Source organism: Anneissia japonica, unplaced genomic scaffold, assembly GCF_011630105.1.
Source record: "Anneissia japonica isolate Jap-2015-1 unplaced genomic scaffold, ASM1163010v1 scaffold1239_len605302_cov174, whole genome shotgun sequence".
Lineage (NCBI taxonomy): Eukaryota > Metazoa > Echinodermata > Crinoidea > Comatulida > Comatulidae > Anneissia > Anneissia japonica.
The window spans coordinates 381,275-403,436 of record NW_022748776.1 but is presented as its reverse complement, the minus strand read 5'-3'; the positions used below and the strand labels follow the sequence as shown (position 1 = coordinate 403,436).

General features: G+C 33.7%; 1 protein-coding gene across 3 annotated transcripts in view; it reads right to left on the bottom strand.

Annotated features, from left to right (window-relative positions):
• LOC117120966 (rap guanine nucleotide exchange factor 1-like) overlaps positions 1–22,162 on the bottom strand; it is a 49,800-nt gene that overhangs the window by 17,778 nt on the left and 9,860 nt on the right. Inside the window, exons 1-2 of one of the 3 annotated variants that reach the window (XM_033266068.1) lie at positions 9,998–10,295; positions 8,947–9,128 (exon numbers count right to left, since the gene is read on the bottom strand). In XM_033266068.1, the coding sequence (XP_033121959.1) occupies positions 8,947–9,128; positions 9,998–10,028 (213 nt within the window). In that variant the 5' untranslated portion in view covers positions 10,029–10,295. Of the gene's footprint in view, positions 1–212; positions 874–8,946; positions 9,129–9,997; positions 10,296–22,162 lie in introns of those variants that run through there. The other 2 variants (XM_033266067.1, XM_033266069.1) reach the window with 2 other exon arrangements.

The window sequence follows — 22,162 nt, the reverse complement described above, 5'->3', positions numbered from 1 at the left end:
ATCAAATACAAATTCAGATGTTTTTTCACATACAACATACAAGATAATTATTTTACTGTCCGAAAAAATCAGGAAAAAAACATGATATTAGGACCTCACAAACAAATTACCAGTAAATAAATAAAATGTTGATATTTACAAACATTTCCAAACTGACTCAACATCAAACTAAAGTTCCTCAACTGACGGAAGAATAAAATCAAATGATTTACCTTTTCAACAATGACTGAAATTTTAATCTTATGACGATTTAACGTCATGATGTTGGACACAAGCTCAGAGTAATCAAATTGGTACATGATTAAAACAGGAAGAGATTAACCAAGAACTAAAATCAAATTAAATATTCCAAGAAAAGATTTCTCAAATATTGTAGCTATAGAAAATTAACCATTTCCTGGTAGACAAACTTGTATATTTCCTTAAGTCCTGGTCAATGAAAAAAAGCTGGTATTAGTTGACCAGCAGCATATACATTCCTATGCACATTCAATGCTATGATTGTCAAATCAAGCCAAACTAAAATGCTGATAAGAATATGGAGAATGAATTCCGGAAGTATTTTAACAGGAAGGGTGCAGGAGGATGAAAATACTACTGCAAGAAAGGGAAATCCAGGTTTAGAATGCGAAGATCTGGAACTCGATAAAATTACATAACATTTCAAACAATAGGACACAACTCTTGAATCATGCTGTTCTGTGTAACACTTTAGAACCCTTGTCACGCAGGTTTTTACAGATGTTTGTCTTCAGTTGAAACTATGTAGATGGCAAACCAGTACTCAGGAATAGGAAACACACTACTTAGTCAGCACCACTCATGGCACAGCGTACTGACGTCTTTATTTCACTGAAATGATTCAGTGTACTGAAGGTGTAAACCTGTTAGCAGAATTAAACAGTAATAAACCTCTGGCTGATGACGTATATACCTGCATCTTGGAGAAATGACATCAACTTGTTCACTGATGCCTTCAAACAAACTTTAATTGCCTTGATTTTACATCGTTAAATACTTGTATTAATTATCAGGATGATAAACATGTTCAGGAAAATCAGTTTCATAGACTATTTTTACCTTCATAATGACAAACATCTTCCTAGTATAAACAAATTTAAATACTATCTGTCTTTAACAAACTTCATTTGTAAAAATTCATCAATGTGTTTCACTGATTTATATACATTTTATTTTGACAATCCTTAATACCTTCAATAAAATTACTACAAATTAAAGTGTCCATGCAAAGGAATGGTAAATTATTTAAGTTACAACTCTATGATTTATGCATCTAAATATACTTGGCAGAAAATTTCTTTTTCTAATCTTCAATTCATAATGTAATAATGTAAGCACATATTTAATTGTACTACTATTAGTACAACTCTATGCAGTACTGCATCTTTAAAATATCCATTGGTATACAGTACCTATTTTCTCTTTATTTCCGAAGCTAGTTTGAGCTAACAAAAGCTGATGTTTTATTAAAAATTCTGTTTGTCTGAACAATGTTTGTTTGTATTTCTTATGTTAGTATTCTGTACTTTTGCACCCGCACAAAAGCGTACCTTGTACTATAAAGATGAAATAATTTGATTAGAATGTACTCATATCTAAGAAACAGGTTATCCATGAGTGGTTCCTTCTCAGCTGTTCTACCATCTGACAAGTGAATTAACCTCTCATTAAACATTATTATTATCAATAACATACAATACCAGCTGTACTTTTGATATGAATTTTATGTTAAATGCTACACGATGAAGTGTTGTGTTGGAAACACTGACAACGGCACAAAGGTCAATTAGAATACAAACTTGACAACTTTAACATCCTCATTAAACTCAAGTGCTTTAGAGTGCAAAACCAAGTAAAAAATGTTGTTTTTCCAAGTATTATTTCAATCAATTATTAGTACAAAAATTGACATCAAGACTGAATTTCGATGTGAAAAAGTGTTGGAGACCTAACATGTGTTTCCTGCCTATCGCACTTCTATAATCCCAAAATACATTCTGAAACCGTCTTATCCCATCGTTTCAAAATCCCAGGGTACTATAGCCTACAGTAGGCAATTCATTGGGTAGATGCTAATGTATTGTTAGCAAAACAGTAATGATTGAATAATAATTCAACACAATGAATGAATAAATACTGTCCTCACCAAAGAATTTACAGTAATAGGGGGGACCAGAAACTTTTAATTAGCAATGGAAGTACATAATTATAAGAATACAGTAAGTAGATGTGGTTTATTTCATTTCATTTATTTATTCAGACAAGTGTCTTGGGGCCCCAAAAGCAACAAAATCACCATGACAAAAGTCTGGAGCCCCAGAAAACAAAACTGAACTACATTTAAATTCTCATAAAGCACAATAAAATGTGAGAGGGCCCTCTATAGTAATTCTTGTTAGTTACCTTCCTATAATTGTGATTTAGGCTTAAAATGACAATAATCTTCAGCCAATTGTAATTCAATTATTTCCAATGCATTTTATTTAATAAAATGTTTATCATTACTTAATATAAGGTACCAAATAGACTGTAATGTATAATAAAATATACAGTACTTTACGTACAAAATGTTATGGTCAGTAGAAATTGCAGGAATTCAAACATGCAGACTTCAGTACGATTTGTAATTTGTAAAGTGGATTTAGAGGAAGCGACAGATTACTATTTAAGGTAGAAAATAGACCGTTGAAGCAAGGCTATCAATACTTCAGTACCATCATGACTTCATTTCCTTTCATTCTTTCAACACTTTTCATTACCTGATGTTAATCCAAACATGGAATAAAGACCTGTGTGTTAGTCATACTTTTTATACTTGTTCCTTATCACAATGGCTCTGTTCCATTAATTTATAATATCCAGGGGATTACGTGGTGATAATAGGATAAATAACTTATACTACAACTTATTTATTACACTTTGTAACTTAATCTATAGTTTAATCATTCTTTGAGAGTTAGCATGTGATGTCAACCCAGAGAAATCAAAACTTTCAAATAAGGTGAAACACATTTTATCCATTCTAGAAATATAAGAAATAAATAATAAATTAAAACCTACTATCTTAAAGCTTTAATATGTGATATTCATAAGGTTGTAAATTGGTGGAATGCACTCCAAATTTGTAGACCAATTACAAAGAATGCATTTGAAGAGTGCTTGGAGACAGACTTATGGAAATGAGACTGTCTGGTAGGATAAGTAATTTGATAGTTCTTCTGGAATGCACACGCTATTGCACTGGGGACGTTGGCAATAATAACAAAAGAACATAAAACAAATTATACTGAAATAAATCATAAATGTAGAAATAAGCTAAAATCACTGAAAAGTTCATTTCTACAGTAAACACTTTTATCAGTTGCCTGCATCATCTTGAGCATCTGACTCCCTTTCCCTCTCTACAATATTTCAATACATCCTACACTTTAAACAAAAGATGTACACTTTGGTGAAATATAGAAAATCTTAATTCAATATAATAGAGGACCCCTTCATATCAACCATGCTGAAAGGACTACCCATTAAAATTAGAAAAAAATATAAATAAATAAATAAATAAACAAATTAATCAATCAATCGATCCACACATGTAATATAGCACTCAAGTGTGAAAATGTTTTGTTGTAGCTAGTGGCTATTTTTATTTTCATAAAGACGTCAGTCAACCATACCGTACTTTCATTGTCGGTTTCATTTGAGGGAAAAATATATATATCAAAAAAAAAAACATCTTCATCCTGCTTTTTATGATCTTACGGTATATGATTGATCATACATAAACATCAATAGCTAGCAAAAAATGTAGAAAGCAATCTATATATTCAATGTTGAAGTAGAAACCATCAACAATAGGAAGTGAAACCAAACAAAACTGAATTCGTCAAATATTTCCAGTTATTAAAAAATTATTTATAGAGACAAGTAGTACAATACAGTTAGTACTGTACATAACTTGAGGTGGAAGAAATTTATTGACTTTTGATTGTTATGATACAATCAAAAAACAAAAATGTATGGTTAACTGGCAATTGTTTACTCAATATGTTTAAAAGTGTTCTCATCCAAGAATATTAAGAGGTCAAAAACATAAAATAGGCTTATAAGAGGAATTTACATAATAATAGAACAAGCACATTAGCCCTTTAATCGTGTCTAAAAGGGATGGCTGATTAGGTTTTTTTGTCTTATTCCATAAAAAAACTAATAATAAAATTCAATAAAATGACATGAAAGCAATCAGGGATCTAATCAAAACCATTATGAACATGTTTTTAATATGTACAGGGTTTTTAATGAAAACTATATTATAAAGAGGGGAAACATTTTTTTTTAAAGTGTATAGAGAGTAGCAACAGAATGGTTGGTACTGTATTGTACAGTAGCCTATCTTGAAAACGCACTTGCAGTAGCAGTCCACATATTAAGTCAACTCTCTAATCATTTAGACAGATAGAGCAAAGTACTACTGTATGCTAAAGCATTGTTAACAGTATTTCCTTCATCTAGTATTATACAGTACAATGATAACATTTTGAGGCCTCTTAGCCTAGAATTAATGTTGTTAAGGTAAACGTAAGTAGCACTAAATATCCAAGCATGATGATCATGTCTTTCTCGGTTTTAAAAAACAATCCATGTATTTGTTGCAAGATAGCCCCATGGGAAGGAGATCAGTGGCAGTGCCAGCGGGGGGACAGCAGGGACTTAAGCACACTCCCCCACCCCCATCACATCACATATTTACTGTAGGTCAATCTACCGGAGGGAAATTTTTACCAGGACACATTTTACATTTTTAAATAACCTATACAACAGTACTACACATACCATTTCAAGTATATTTTGAAGGAGGTGGTTTTAACAGTAAACGAAAGCAGTGAATAACTTCCTGCCACAGTGTAAAACAACAGTTATTGTCAACTGTAAACTATAACCACAGTTTCGAATCGGTGAGAAAAGCTACAGGAATGAGGCAACTAATGTGTCGAGGTGAGTTGAATGGCCGAGCGTTTAGCAGGGGCGCCGCAAGCTATAGCCATAATATCAGCGCTGGTTCGAACGGAACGCTCGCCTATGGTTCTGGTGGTAAAACAAGTCTTCTCGGATAAGGACTATAAACCATAGGCCCAGTGTATACAATAGCTCGTGTGCACTATAAAGAACCCAGTACATCTTTCAAGACGAGTAGGGGGATACCCCGGTGTACTGGAACAGACAGCCCCTGTGGTGGACGACGTGAGTTGCTGGTACCGGGTTACCGGGTAGCACAGACACCAAGGGACCCTTAGGGGCAAAGGTCTTTGGTCGAGTTCCTAGTCCACATATCAAGCGCCCTGAGCATCTTACATTAGATGGATATGTGCACTATATAAAACTACACTATTATTATTATTATTATATGTATCAGGCCTATAGCGTACTACAGTGTTACGTCACGACACCATGTGATACTACTCCGTTGCTATCGTTGCAAAAAGCGTTCAACCGGACGCCATTTTCTTTACTGACAAACCATTGATCCAAATTTCTAACGTAATTATTAAGATGTTGTATCTTACTTTTTCATTGTAAATTTTAATTGATGATTAAGTGTGTGTTCGATAACTAATATAATGCGAGCTTTTGTGTTTTTAGTACATTTTGATGGTAAAATATTAGATTTTAAAATGCCTATTCCAGAAAGCCTATGAAGTCATTCAGGCGTAATGAATGGTAACCAACGGTAGAACGTAATGACGTCACTAAAAGTCATCTGCGCATGCGAGAACGTTAAGGTCACCTCGTCGAGCAGATTGTGGAACGCAATTTGGCAAAATCTGCGTACGCAGAGTACGTAGGACGCCAGGTAAGACGGCCACGCATGAGTAATTCCGTTCCAGCGTCGCGTCGTCGCACAAATCGAAAGTTCCCTATTACTAGTAATGATGAACAAAAATTATATTTTAGCAGAAGAGAAGAGATTAAGAAGAACTTGGAGTGAACACAAAGGCTTGAATATTAGAAGTTACAGATGAAACCTGGTATCCAAAGAATTACATGCTACAGAAGAAGAAACAATATTTATCATAATTTTCAAGTAGTTATGAAGTAGATGTTCCATTACAATTATTAGTGTTATGCATCACTGAACTTGGTACTCGTAGCCTCCACTAGAATTAAGGGACTGAGTCATACAGCTCCATGGCCTTACAAACCTGCATCAATATATTAGTCATTCAAATTAGTAAATCATAATTGATAATTTATTACACCAACGACATAAACACTTATTTTTCTATCTTTGGCTTAGCACTAATTCCTTGACCGGTAATCACCCCAAGGATAAGCATGTCCCAATGTGACTCTATTGATAGCAACATTTTCATCCAAAATGTAGTGTAAAAAAAGAACATTAATAAACGATGCTGTCTGTATAAATATTAGTAAAAATTATTTATTACTATATAATATAGTAGTTCCTCATAGGCCTATTTAAACCTGTTGAGGTTATTAAGAAAAATGCCTGTTCTGTATTTCTTTACAGAATTAGTATAATGTGAGAGATGTTTTTAGATTTGAAAATTAGGCTATACAACACATTTGCTAATGTTTGAATCTGACTGTTAGAACAAGACTCAATTGTTTGATAGAGATAGAGTCCCACTATTTTTAAACAGTGAAATATTGTTGTTGAGTTATCCATTCTACAAAGAAACTAAACAGATCAACCAAACAATTTAATTATGGAAATAAATCCATATTGATCTTTAACTCTTCAATAAAAATCCCTCACCAACTGGTAGCAGCCAGTATTGGCAATCACTGAAAATGGATCATATTCCATTTAACCAGCATGTAGCAGGAACTGTTTACCTTATAAGCTCGTTCATTAGACATAAACAATCCAGAAATAAAACGAGCCAATTAAATCCTATTCAAAATATGTACATTAGATTTGAATTCCTGGATGAGATGTCCTACACAAACAATTTTAAGTGGGATTAATAAAAGCAGGTCAAACGCTGTCGGTATTGGGCAACCGTATGTAGGAGTGGTGATAGCACGCATTACTGTGTGTCAGTCCAATTAAAATTGTATTATATTTGACAAACATATATGTTTACTTTTACTCCCACTTGTTCATGAAGATTAATAAGTACTATATGCTATAAGATTTCTGTGGCTGTGAACAAGATCAGTAAATGAACACATGCAAAACATTCCACTGTGAAACATCTTTAACTGTAAAGGACTATAACACAAAAAAAATTCAAAGCTGAGTAGAGAAACTATTCTACCAATAAAGATAATTTATAGCTACAGAATCTTCCAATTTAGCATATTTTAATATTTGTATCATATAGTATTCACTCCTACCAGCCTCTCAATAAAATACATAACATAGATAAACACTGTTGCAGTGTTGCACACTGTTGCAGAACTTTCAACATATGAAAGTAAATGAAGATAATACACAGACTTTAATAAGTTTTTACCAATTAATGTGAAATAAGAAACTCTGTATAGCACCAGCAAGTCTCCCTTGACATAATGTATACTTTACTTGTGAAAACCTGTTCTTGTTTGCAACAATACTGTATTCTTTTGCCATTTTCTGAGAAACATTCCTTCCAATGAATTTAAATGTGAACAGAAATAAGTGGTCATCCTCAGAAATATACTTACTGTTCTTTTTCCTTTCTTTTCCTTTTTGTTAGGTTAATTTTTTACCTTTCTTTTACTTTTATTTTCTTTTGTTATACTTTCAATTCCTCTTTCTTAAACATTTGTTGCCATTTTTTTCCTCTCTTTTACTTACTTTTCCCTTTTTCTCATTTCATTTTTCCCTTTCTTTTTGTTTAATATCGCTACCTCATTACGTTACCTAATTAGCTTTCAATTGAAGATTGTAACAAGAAAATATTTTTCCAACATTCAGTACTACAATACAGTAGTGAAAAAAAGTTGTCCTATGTTCTTTTAATAGGTCATTAAATTAATAGGCTGGTGGTAAGCAATGAATATCAATCATTTTTACATAGTAATGTAACAAGTCAGTTTAATCTGCCAAATATTTAATCCGACAGATATTTTTCCCTGTCTTTACCATAATCTCAAATTTAGCCATCATTGGAGAATATTATAAGCTAGTATTTTTAGCACAGATTTAAAATGGTTTTTTTTGTTTTGTTTTTTTTAAATTATATATATATATATATTTTTTTTATTCAAATTATATTTTTAAAGATTTATTTATAAGAAACACTGTATAGGATGGAACTGTGATGGTATTTATCTGATTTCAACCATTCAAAAATGCTTTTGCCTTTGTTAAAACTAGATCCTTTACTTGTTTTCAATAGAATTGGTAGGGGTCCTACCATCATGCTACCACATATCGGTAAACTAAATTTACTGATCAGAGCTGTCTCACCAGTCTCTTGGAATTTGATCTATGGAAGTGGACAATGAATATGACAGTTCAGTACTGATGGTTTGCAGTGGAAGTTAAGCTCCTTTGTGAATCATTGGTCATTGAAATACGATATATTTGGGCCAGGCTGATTTGGGTACCCTGTTCTATCTTAGTTGGAGCTAGCCCGAAACTACCACCTAGAGTGTAGTAGGCTTGGGCGTAGTAATTTTGCACGCTCTGGCAGTAGACTTTGTAGACTAGGTTAGTCATTGGTCATATACAGTAGCCACCGAAAGTCTCCTTATTATACCAGGAAGTCTTGATGAAAATTAAGTGGACTTGTTTTAATTTAAGAAAACCCTCATTTCGTATAGGATTAAAGCCTGGACCTGCCTGGAAAGGCAAACATCATGCTACAGATCAACATAGAACCATATTTCCTTTTTATTCTTACTTAGTAACATTGACAGAGTTGTTTTGGGCTTCTGTTAAACAAGAGAGAATGAATACAAAACAATGCAACCAACCTTCTCCATAACCTTTTTTGGTGGACTGGGATTAGGTAGTATAGCTTTTTTAGCCTTTTTACGTGTTAATGTCATGCTCTTAAATTGTAGGCTTGCTGGGCTATCTCTCATGGTTATCTTCTTCATAGTCTTGGTAAATGTCGAAGGCAATGTCTTTGATGCATAGTTGCTCTTGCTGGAATCTATAAGAGTACAGAATAATAAAAAAAAAAATAATTGTCACATTTTTAATGAATTCTTAAGCAATGTTAAAATTATAGGCCTTGAAATAGACGGGATCCAGAGAGGGACTTTCACAGATGGAGAGTATAGACCAACTCAGTCCCCCCATGGTAAGAAAATGTATGATTATGGCACCTCTAGATGGCTGGAAATATCAATTTCAGACCTAAATTTTATTATAACTTCCTTTTTTTAAATTTTATTTTATAACCTTGAAAAATGTAGACGGTCTGAACAGCTTCCCCTCCACCCATTGGAATCCACCACTGCTTACCTACAACCATAACATAAAAGTACATTTGTTACAAATATTATAGGTATTCAGAACAGCTCTTGTATTTGTTGTTTTGTCTATTCTGAATAATAACGGTATGTATTTAATGGAAGTTCCAATTGTTCAGTTCTATCAAGATAGATACTAAATATAACTAAAATTATTAATCTGGTTGTGATATTAAGTAATGTATAGCAGACAACTGGGAATGAATGATCTACAGAGATTCTCCATAATTCTATAGGAATTTGCAGGAATATAATTCAGCCATAATAATATTCACAAATATATCACTGTAAAAATGCAATACTTCAATGGTATTTGTCCATCATTTTAGCATGACAGGTATACACAATGAGACCCATGGGCCTGTTCAAAGAAAAGATTGTCTGTCTCTATTGAATAAAAAGGCACATAATACCAATAATCACAGCTATAGAATTTACAGTAGTTTATATTACTTTCAGTATAAGAGATACAATATAATATTCCACACTAGGTATAAACTGTGTCTGTCCAAAGAGGTGTAAACTATTACTCCTTGGGGCTGCCTACCTTTGATAATATCAAACCAACCCATGAGCATAATGTACAGTACAAAAATCCAACAAACAAAATTTTCACTGCATTCCACATATAAATCCAGGATTCAAATCTTGACAAGTAAAAAATATGGTTAAACCAGAGTGTCAGCAAACCCAGAGACAGTCACACATATAGGCCTTATGTACAGAAATGGTAAAACAGCCACAAATACACGGTCACTTGAACATTGGACAGCAAAGTGTTGTATTTTGAGCTGCTTCTGTACAGCCTCCATACACCATGACTTACCAGAACCGTATGAGTTTCGTAATCGGGCAGTTGGGATAAAAACTGATAAGAAAGTAGGCTGAACAATAATACAAGCAATGAGTCACTAAACAAGGAAGTAGTGGGCCAATGGAGGTGAACCGTGACCAATACTGTATGATAACTCAATAACAAACATTGGTGTCACATGTCAGGCTGGTACATAGTCTTTGACTTTACCATAAAGTACAAGATTGAGTTTCATTGTTATTTATAATCACAGAAACTTACACAACTTACAGCATAACTACTATAGAGTGTTATTGACTGTGTGATTCTTAAAAAAAAGATGAATTACACTATTTTATATACTGTACTGGTGTATCTCCATTCACGCTACTTAATTGTTCAGTGACTTTTTCCTCTTCAAATAATAATAACTATGTAATAACCAATTGCAATGAAATCCTTTAAATAACAGCTTGGGCGTGCCAATGTTTACGGAGTGGGTGATCATTAAGGCAAGGGTGCTGCTAGCTAGAGCCTTTAGGGCGGATCCAGCCTGGTAAGAAAGAAAGGGTGGGAGAAGGGGGGAGGGGTGCGAATGTGCAAACTGACCCCTCTGGAAATAAGTCCCTAAAAGGGACTTAGAGGGTTATCCTAATATCTCTTTTCGTTTTTTGCCTATTTTTCGTATATCAACGAGATATTCTATGTCTGTATGTAATTCAAAAGATATTGAATAAATCAAATCAAAATGAGTCTCAGGGAAGAGCCCCTGGTGTTCAAGGGCTAAATCCTCCTGAAACCTTTAGTACCTTCAATAACTTGAGTTCGTATTTGATTGATTTTTACTATTTAGCATAGTAATTTTCTGATAAGCTTTACAACAAAAATTGTTTACAAAATCTGCCATTGTGATAGTGTGGATTCAAGACTCTCCTTGCCCAGGGTTCAGTTGGACGATTAGAACCGAAACTTCTCTGTAAAGGGCTTAAAACCAGAGGTACAGTACACATCTGTCTTGTGTGCGCTAGGACACTTTGAACTGGACTGGAAATGACTGATTTTTTGTACATTGTGACTGTCAGATATGCTTTTGTCGTGATATCAGTGTTTACTTTATGCCCAAAATTGGCAACTTAAAAAGACTGACTCAAATGTAATACTCAAACCATGCGTTGATAAAGCAAATAAATATTCTACCAGTGCCATTGTGTGCTACTATATAAGCTAGTGACGCCAATAAAACATCTGAGTCGTATCCTCTGTGATATTGCCAGCCTTATCAAGTGGAAAACGTGGTTTTCAGCCTTCCCCTTGATATCACTGAATATTGGTATAAAAATGGTAATGCTTCTTACACTGCATCACATCTATGTACAGGTATGGTACTAAATAATACTGTACACTTGTATTATAGGCAAAGTATTCATTGTAAACAAAAAGGTTTTAAACATTATGGAATATGTATAGTACATGATTATGACCAAGTGACTAAAAGCCAGATATGATTTAGCAAAAGTTAGAAAACATTTTTTTACAATAAAGTATACACTCTAAAGAAGAATTCATTCTTTAATTTCAAAGCATTTCATTAATGTTTTGATTAAAAAAAAAGTTTTACATGTACTTTCAATTCATTAGTTTTATTTGCAACAGTATTCACTTAGTTTCCTTGATCAAATATTAAAAATACTCAATTATCCTCTCATACTATTCATCCAACCCTCACCCCACTCCAAAACTCTGAATAGTTGACAAATGCACTCTCTGGAATCCTATTTTTATTGCAAAAATTTGAAATATAATTATTATCATTATTACTAATACATACAGGTAGCTCAATTGAATTTTATACCAAATAATTATCAAATAAATATATAGCAACAATTTAATAAGCAATAATTTAAATGTTAATTTTAACCCCAGGAGCAGTTTTAAAACATAAGTATGTACTGTACGTTTCACACCTAGAACTGACCTGCAATTAATTTATCAATATAGACAAAGTGTTAATAAGTTATTTGCTTTAATTAGGTCACGTTTTCCTCCGTGATGGTCTGTGAAATATGATAACCTAGTGTCTAAGGATGTACCTTGTAAAGGGGTCACTGAGTAATTCAATTATGAATAAAAGAAATATGATTTAATTGCTAATCGACATATTTTGTATGAAAGAAGTACTGTACCGCATTACTGTATAAAAAATCCAGCCATTAAACTTTTATCAGAAGTGTGTCTTAAATTAAATACAACATCTGGGTATACACTTCAGAGCAAGCCACCACCATTCAATCAATCGATCAATCAATCATTTATATAGTTTAATTGGATTGTGAATTTGATAAATTTCTTTTTTTGTATTGTTGCTACCTTTGGTGTAATTTTTTCTGATATTTATAACATATATATATATATTTTTGTTGTAAACCAAGGATTTCAGCCTACGGGCTGCCTGTTTTGGTGTTATATTTTTATACCGTGAATAAATAAATAAATAAATATGGCACCATTCCAGCAGTTGTTGCTTGTGGTGCCGTAAGTGCAGTAAGTAAATGGGGAGGGGGGAGCCGAGGGATGGGACGAGGTGGCACATAGCTGCCAGAGTCCTCATTGTTGGTGTTTGGTCCAAGGCCCAAAATGAGACCTGATGCGAAACTTCCATAAGCTAAAACCTTTTCTGTATGGCCATTTTAAACAGTTATTAGGCAGTTTACGCAAGAGGAGGGGGAGCCGTTGACAGCAGCAATTTGGGTTAAATCCGGTGTTTACTGTGGCCTTCACACTCTGATGAGCACAGAACCAACATCCACCCATCTTCCCATCCTGTTGTGTAAAGTGCCAATTGAGTAGTCATTGAAAATGATGTCATTTTCTCATCAATGCCTATGACAAGCCCTGCCTGTCCCCACTCTCATGTTACTGACCGCCAATTTGAAATAAAGTCACTGGTTACTGTGCCATATTCTGGTGGTCATTCAGGTGCAATAAAATCTACTGTTAAGCCCTAGTCTTAAAAATGCTACCAGTTTCATTTTGTGCTTATCGTACTGACTATAGTAGTACTGTATGTTAACTATTTATTAATTGGTATGTCTAACGGTGGCCCATCACATTGGATTCACATCCCTCAAGAGACCACCGTCATCCCTTCGCTTTAATAAATTTGTAACAGTGATTTCCTACTTTCGATTCATCTGTGCAACACTGGTAACTGCACCATATTTCCTAGAATGAAAATATTCAAAGAGAAGATGTGGACCCTACCCTAAGGAATGAAGGGTCAATTACGAAGTATTTCCCCTGAACATTACACACAATACAAGTACAGTAGTTATGAATATGGGCAAATGCATCTTATTTTTTTCTTTGATCTCACATAATGTAGCGAATACACACACTGATTACAATGTCATGTCAATGATGGGTTTTTTTCTAAAGTGCAGTGGCATATCTAGGGGTCGCATCCCACCCCCCACAAAATAGTTTAAAAATCACTTCACATCACCTTATTTTGTGAGCTAGCACCCCTTACCTAACCATCAAGTTCCCCCACTTCTTCGTCATCATCCCCCCCCATTTTAAGAGTCTTAAACATGCCACTGCCGATGAGGCTTCCATTGAGTTCACACATTACACCTGCGTAGGAATGTCTACTTGGGGTAACACAGCACAGCAAGAGTAAAATATCGACCCGGATATACTTGGAATTATCTTCGTGCTTTCTATGCAAATACAACAAATGGTGAAGTAGCAACACTATATCCCCATATATCACAATGTGAAAATTAACTCAATCTATGATTATGTCCTGAATACGAAGAAGCGCACTCACTACTACTATGTCACTAACCATATGAAAATGCGCATATTAAGTTAGGAAACAGTAGCCAGAATATTGTAATCAATGACAAATTTCTAGCTCATTTGCTTACTGTAAATTACTTGTTGCTATTCACTTAAATCACATATACAGAAATCATACATGGATGAATCACTAATAACTTTTAGTGCAAGTCCCACAGGTTTGTGTTATAATATTGGGTTGGCATTAATCAATGATGAATTTTCCAGATTAACTCTCTATGCATGCACTGTATAGTTTCTTACATTTCATTAAATTCAGCAACATCAACCAGGGATATATCCATGTAAAGTACAAACTCAAAAACAATGTTTTTAAGCTTTGTTTTCTATGGTATATCACACACATTAATAAGATCTCTATGGTTGCCGAAAATCCCTGATAAGAGACCATGAGAATCTTTTTGGCACTTCATTTGGACTAATGGTGATATGATGATAATGAATTTTATTAAAAGTGTCGTTTTTAGCCACCTAGAGGTACTATTTCCTCACACTTTCGCACTTCAGCTCCAACCATGGTGAGTCTGAGGTGGGTGTCGATTCACAAAATGTCTTCCCCCTCCACCTTTCAAAACAGATCTTCGCCGTTCCCTCGGTATGACATTAAACTGCATCAAGTCGGCACCTGACTCCGAGTATGCATTGCGACTACTGAGGAGAGGGTGCATAAATTTCTTTTTAGGATGTGATCTGGGTTTTCATGCCCATTTTTCGTGATTATGACTATTTTGTTTAAGCATTTTGTTTTTTTAAGAAAAAAAAAAGGAAAATATATTCAAATTTAAGTATGAGAGTGTAATTTCCGGTCACCTAGAGGTGCCCTAATCATAAATTTTCTTACCTCAGTCCCAACTATGGTGGGGCTGAAGTGGTTGGTTTCTCAGTCTGTGAATGTCCCTCCTTTCAAATTCCTGGATCCGCCACTGTTGATTCATTATAATTATTGTTGGGCCTACTTATATTATTTATGATGCATCTAATGCAATTTTCACTTTATCCTCTCAAAACAGTCCTTAAAACGTTCAGAGTGCGCTACTTCACATAGGGGGGGCTCGTCCCCCTGGACCCCGTCGAGGTCGGCTCCCCCCCTTTCAAAATACTGGCTACGTCCCTGACATCAACACATCCACATACACTTAAAACTCACTGCTGTGGTGGTACCAGGGTGGTAAGGGGGAAAGAGGGAGATACTGTAAATTTATAGAGAATTGTACTTTTTGTATATTTTAAAATGGACTGAACCATTTTTTTTATCTCTTAAAATGTTTATTGCCTATGCTTCTAGAATATTATTTTTGACATTGTTGCCATATATCGCATGAAGGGGTTGGTAGCCACCTGGCAAATCAAGAGTGGCCACAGCTACTGTAATACTGTTGGCTTTGCTTCACTGCAAGCTCTCCTCCATCGGGAATATCCTGGCTCCTGGACACGACCTCCTACTCTGTAACATTATTTGTCAAGGCTCTTCATTCATTCTTGCACCATGCTTTTTAGAATTTATCCGGAGCTGCGTATGATGTGATTGGCTATGTGAAGCCGTGCATGGATGGACTCATGTAGACATTTTATTTATTATTATAAAAAAGAAATATAAAATCACATGTCTACTACAGTACAATATATATTACTGCAAAATGCAGAGGCCTCTACTGCATTATTACTGTAGGTTGTAGGCTGCCAGCGACGAGTATATTCGTCCCACAGGGTGTTCCCGAGGGCGCTAGGGATGATTATACTCATCAAAATCGAGGTAATATTTTAGCGTTTATTACTTTATTGTTATATACTGTAACTACAGACGTAACAAATAATTGTTTGGAGGAGATACACCTAGACGATAACGTACAAATAACATATGTATGTTTGTTGTGTTATGTTGCCTGCAGATACACTCGATTGCACGAGTGGGGCTGCTCTCTGACCAAATATACCAACATCTGCAAAAAGCAGACGAGAAAACTCACACTTGACAGAAGCAATGCAAAGTACTGCCCCATTGCTGGTGACAAGTTTACTCATCCCCATATATTTTCCCGCAAATTTATTAGACACACCATTTTTTCTCACCAATTTATATCACCATTCCTATTCTTTTCACTGACTCCTAATTAGGCTGGTACAGTACTCAGTTAAAGAATTTTGATAGTACAGTAAGTACATTTAAAATAGTAAATCAGAAATGTAATCAAAATAGACAACTGAACTTTACAAAATGAAAGTCAAACACATAAATTAGAAATGACAAAATTGTATAGATATTTAAACAATATGAAACTGAGACAATATTGTATGACAACATAATATCCATTAATATTATTTACTTCTCTGACAACCAATTTGTTACTACATTAAAATTTTTAAAGATTTGTTCATGGTTTGTAATCTTATTACAATAATACAATGGTTTGCGTTATCTTTCTCAAACTCCATGTAAATCTTAGTGTAAATGTCACAATATTTTAATTTATGTCCTAGATCATGTACAGCATCATCAAACAAATTAAATTTAAGCTGTGATGCATTGTGGGAAGGTATCATATAAATCTGCAGTTATTGATTTCAGTTGATCATGTGATGCGCTTTAAGCAATGTGAACATCAGTAAATGTAATTTATTCATTTCTCTTTGCTGAATTTTACAAGTTCTATTTGTTTGCATACTAGAGGCATGCAAAGGCACTGTACATTTTCTAGGTTACAAAAATAAAACAAAAATCAGGATATTCTCTTTTTAGGTTAAATAAAACACTCATTTTACAAAAAACTACAGTACTGTACCATAATAATGTAAATTTTACTAAATGTTTCAACTGCTATACTTCATACAAGTGACTGGTGCACTGACCCTAAAACGTCTGACCTTTAAGGTCACAGGTTCAAATCCCATGCGGTCAATTTCAATGGATCATTCCACTAAGCCCTCTCCCTTTGATGTTGTTGCCAAGGCGAGACTTTTTTATACATTGTTTAGCGAACCCGCCGACTGCAAATACTGACGATTTCGAATAAAAACAAAATTTTATTTTTGGCCAATTAGAGTACCTGCCGCCACAAAAAAGTGGAAATTTGAGAAAAAAAATAAAAGTTCTTTTAATTATTATTAAGCCCTCCGCTGACTTGAAGTCTCCAAAGATAAGATATGTATATTTCTTCATAATTATATAAATTTGAAGTATTTAAACATCCTATTTTACATTCACCAATAAAATTTTATTTTTATTTTCTCCTCCGTCTGGATGATTTTGGCAAAACTATTTGCTAAATAGGGAAACAAAATTATATTTTTTTTTATTGTGCCCTCCTCGGATAATCTGTAAAAAAAATAAGTACACGAAACAAGGAATAAAAAAGTGTCTCGTCTAAGTACCTTAAACAGCATTCGTAAAATTGTATGTTTATGGGACATACACTACATTCTGATTGGTCGTTAAGTCTGACATTTCATGGGTATTAATGCTCTGCACTTTACCTACAGACATCTCTCTGAAATGCTAGAGGTACAAAATTATATTCTAACTAAAAATTACGATACAATTACCTTATTGAAGTAATTACAGTACTTAGTTGATTAATAATAATAATAATAATAATAATAATAATAAAGTAATAAATTTCAATAATAGAATTTAATATTTTAATTGCATATTTTGTATCGAATTTTTTAATTAATCCTTACACATCCAACAGCAAGTAAAATTCCCAATTATAGAATGGAAGATGCTCATAAACCACTCTAGATTTTCCGAATTATAGAATGGAAGATGTTTATAAACCATAGAGAATTCTATTTTCTATGCATAAACTAAGTCTTCTAATAAGTGGAGTTGTTTTTTTAGTCATGAGATAAAATTTTGGTATGGTAGGATTTGAAACCAGGATTTTAGAATTAAAAGTCAAGCATTTCAACCATTATGTCACAGCTCATTCAAAAGTAGAAGTTTTTATTTTAAACCATTGGAATAGGAAAAAAAATGTTTTAATAGAATAATTCAAAGGGTAGTTTTTTATTTATTTACTGTAATCCTGAAAATAAAGTACGTAGGTAGAACAATCAATGTTTGACTTGATTGAAACCTTCATTAACAAAATTCATTAAAATATAAGCTGAAATTATTAAAGCTAAAACATTTTTTGGGAATTACTATAATAAAATTTTAAGTATATCATAAACTCTTATTGCATCAAGGATAATAGACATAGAATTTTGTTAGATACCAGCATGTTGTGATTTTATATTTTTTTTCTGTAATGTACTCTATTTTCATTTTGTTATTATAATATTTTATGATTCATTTTTATAGGCAAAGGCCAAACAATCACTCTTCTAAGTGACAATCATTTCACAAAGATATAGACACAAGATGCAAATACATGCACTACAGAAGCTATCATCATGAGGTTTAGAAAGTGGAGTTTTTTTCAGTTGTAAATAAAATCCAGTTACCTTGATATGAATTTAAAATTTGGATTGGAAGGCAAGGATCTTAACCACTAAACTACTCAATTCTACTCCAAAATATAATAAAATTGGTATTTTAAAATTTGCAATAATCGGAGTCTATTTCTTCCACAGCCGCCGCTTTGTCGTATTTTGTAATCATTACCGGTAGATCAAATGGTAGTTGTTTTTCTGGCTTCTCTAGCCTCTTTTTTCTTTTGGCAAGCCCCTTTAAATCAGATTCATGCACCATGGTTGTATTTCTATCTCAATGGTTATACTGTACATGGTCACCCTTGTGAAATAAAGTTGAATGAAATAAATAGTACCACTAAAATCCTAGCATTCCGATGGATGATTTCTCAACTCAATTAGGCAACAACCAATCAGATTCGGAAATTACACGGCTTCAATGTTAACGCTATCCCTCGTGGGCATCTTCTAAGATTATGTTGAAATTGTTAAGTACATTTTTCAACAGGATATTTCACATAAATTTAAAGTCAGAATGCTACACACTTGTTACAATCAATCAAAATTCCTAATAATAAATATCATACCATTCAAATAAATTGTTCTAAATATTTAGAACGTTTTTAACTGAGATCAATTGGTGCCAGAATTTATATACATTTGACATTTATTGTCAATTGGGAATCAGAATGGAAATGAAAATATTATTCCATGATTAATGGTGCAGGAAAAGCGATTATGCTAAATGGTGTGATATTATAAAAATCTACAAGGTGAATACAATCTAACTTAATAATGTAGAGTCATATCTGATGTATAAAATACAAATGATGCAGATACAGTAATGGGCAACTGGACAATTTATATTCTTTTTTTAAGTAATACTTTTGTTTTAACCTTCACTGACCTCACTTAACCTGGTGTACACTAAATTGGTATCGATATTAAACATGTAACTGTACAAATGGTGACTTTATTGTTCATGTGCGTTATCAGTCTTTAATCTATGAAAACAAGCACTGTACAGTGGGGTATATATGATTTTACAACATTATTTGATATCATACGACCTCAAATGACCTTAAATTACCTAATTTTAAACGTCAATGCACTGATTGCTAGCTGCAACATTACGGAATACTCCCTCAGGGAGCTGAGTATGTGTTCCAATTCCATGGCATTTGTTCGAACAACCGAGGTAATGCTATGTGAAACGCCTAGAGGTCTTGGCAATATGCATTACTGTATTTTATATTAAAAATATAATATCAGTACTGTATAACTAACATTATTGAGAAAGCGGCATAAAAAATGAATTTGGAAGTAACCATAGTATGTGCAATGATCCATGGAGACTTCTGGGTGTCTGATTCTAATCTATCATACTACTCTCCATTTGAAAATGGGTAATACACTGTTTTTATAGGAACACCTATAAGAATACCGAACCTGAAATTGCTTACAAAATAACAACAAAATAGGAACAAATTGAGGCGGAGGTAAAGTAATGTCAATTTAAAAAAAAACCAACAACAAATCAAGCTAGTCACATGCAGTAAAGCATTAATATTTAAAAAGGTTATACCAACATTACAGTATATCTACTCCATTAATGTGTTCAGATGTGATGTACTGTAATCTGAAGTTTCATCAGGGAATGACACACAATCGTCAACTAAGCTTCTGCTGAAATACATATTTTACCATTCAAATAAGCTATTCTCATACAGTTCCTGTATCTTTCTGCCAAAAAGCCGGGTTACTGGTTGTACTGTACAGTACAGTGTAAAATAAGAACAAAATAAGAACATTTTGAGCCTGAAATTGGCAAAAAAATAAGAACACTCATCCCTGGCAATATTTTACTGAGTTCTTATAAAAAAAAGTGTCTTGTATTATACGTGCATTGATTCAGATTCAGGTTCAATTTTATTTGTCCAATATGGAAATAGCAGTCAGTACATTTTCGGAGCATTCAAGAACTACTGTAATGACGCTCTTTGGAAGATATCTGAACTGTCTCCTTGTGTGCCATGCAGTTCACTGTAATCATGCTCTATTACCTGATGGGGGTCATCAGGGTCCACCTCAATTTCCTAATAACGTAATTTTCATGACAGCACAAAACATAGGCAAGGGGACCCTGGGTTAACAGGATTATACAGTAGAAACCCTCATTTACGAACCCGGATTTTACGAATTCCCGATTTTACGAATGTAAGATAAAGGTGATGACATCATAAAAATTTAAGTGAAAGATTAAAAAAAAAAAATCCGCTCAAATTGTAACTGTTATTAGCATGCATACAACACAACGCACCATACTATACAGTACTATGTAATTCTCAAGTGAAGGAGGCCCTCTAACGGGCCTCTTCAAAGTCGGTGTTTTTTATGGCTTCACACATGTGCATGCGACAAATTTTACTTCTCTTTCCAACATCGTTTTCAGCTTTAAAAGTCAACATAGTGCTTGATTGTTTTATTGAATGATCAATATATATAATAAACAAGTATCTATGGAAGTTGTGTTGGAGTAAAATCCACAATCTAGGTATTTAAGAAGATAAATGTCGGATAAAAACAAATTTGTGTTTGGCCTGTAGTGGGATCAGAATGCTTAGAAGCTGCATACTGTGGGCCTAGGCCCCCTCAGACTTAGCTGCGTTGGCCTGTAGGCCAAGTTTATGCCAGTGTAAGTAGTACCAGTGCAAATATATAGGAATTTGGGTCAACCCTGATTTTACGAATACCCGCATTTACGAACAGCTCTGGGCCCCTGTCATACGTAAATGAGGGGTTCTACTGTACTAGTTTATGAAAATTTTAAAAATGGTAATTTTCTTTAAACATTTTGGAGAGTGGGAGAAAGTCAAGAAAATAGAATGTTTTGTACTTTCTGGAAATGATGAAAATAAAAAAAAATCTTAATCTTTATTAATCCATTTTGGAACTGAAATCTTTCCTTTCCATTTGCTCCAGCATCAATACTATATTATTGCCAACAAATTTAATTACTATACATATTCGAAGTTGGTAGCCATTTTGAAAACAAATAGCTACTGTATTGAGGTCATCCTGGGTCAATTTCATAATGGCTCAAACCAAATTTGACATTTTCAACATGTGTACTAAAGTGCTTTTATCAAAAATGCACAATTGAAGAACTACAATTAGTGCAAAGGAGCTCTAGCATAATAGCAATTTTCTCTCTACTTACTAATATACTTGCAGTATTATCCATTTCCTCACTTTGCAATATCTTGAAATCAAAATTTCTTTTGCTTCAAAGTATATAAACAGTAAATCATTTCTTTTTTACTTGGACCTCATGAATTCCTTTCTGTGAATGTGCATCCAGAATAAGACAAGACTGTACATTTCATGTATTGTAATGACAAACAAGTGAAAAACATTTATATAATAATAAATTAAAATAACTGAATATTTAATTTTGGGAAACTTTTAGATGAAATTATCTCATGGGAAAAAAAAAAGAAAATGTTCATTGAGTTCTTTCAGTGAGTGTATCTCCTTGTTCACATGCAGTAATCTTGCTCTACTATATAGGCTGGGGCCTAAAGAGAATAATATCAGGGGCGGATCCAGAAATGTGCAAAAGGGGGGGGGGGGGGCGCCGGAAGG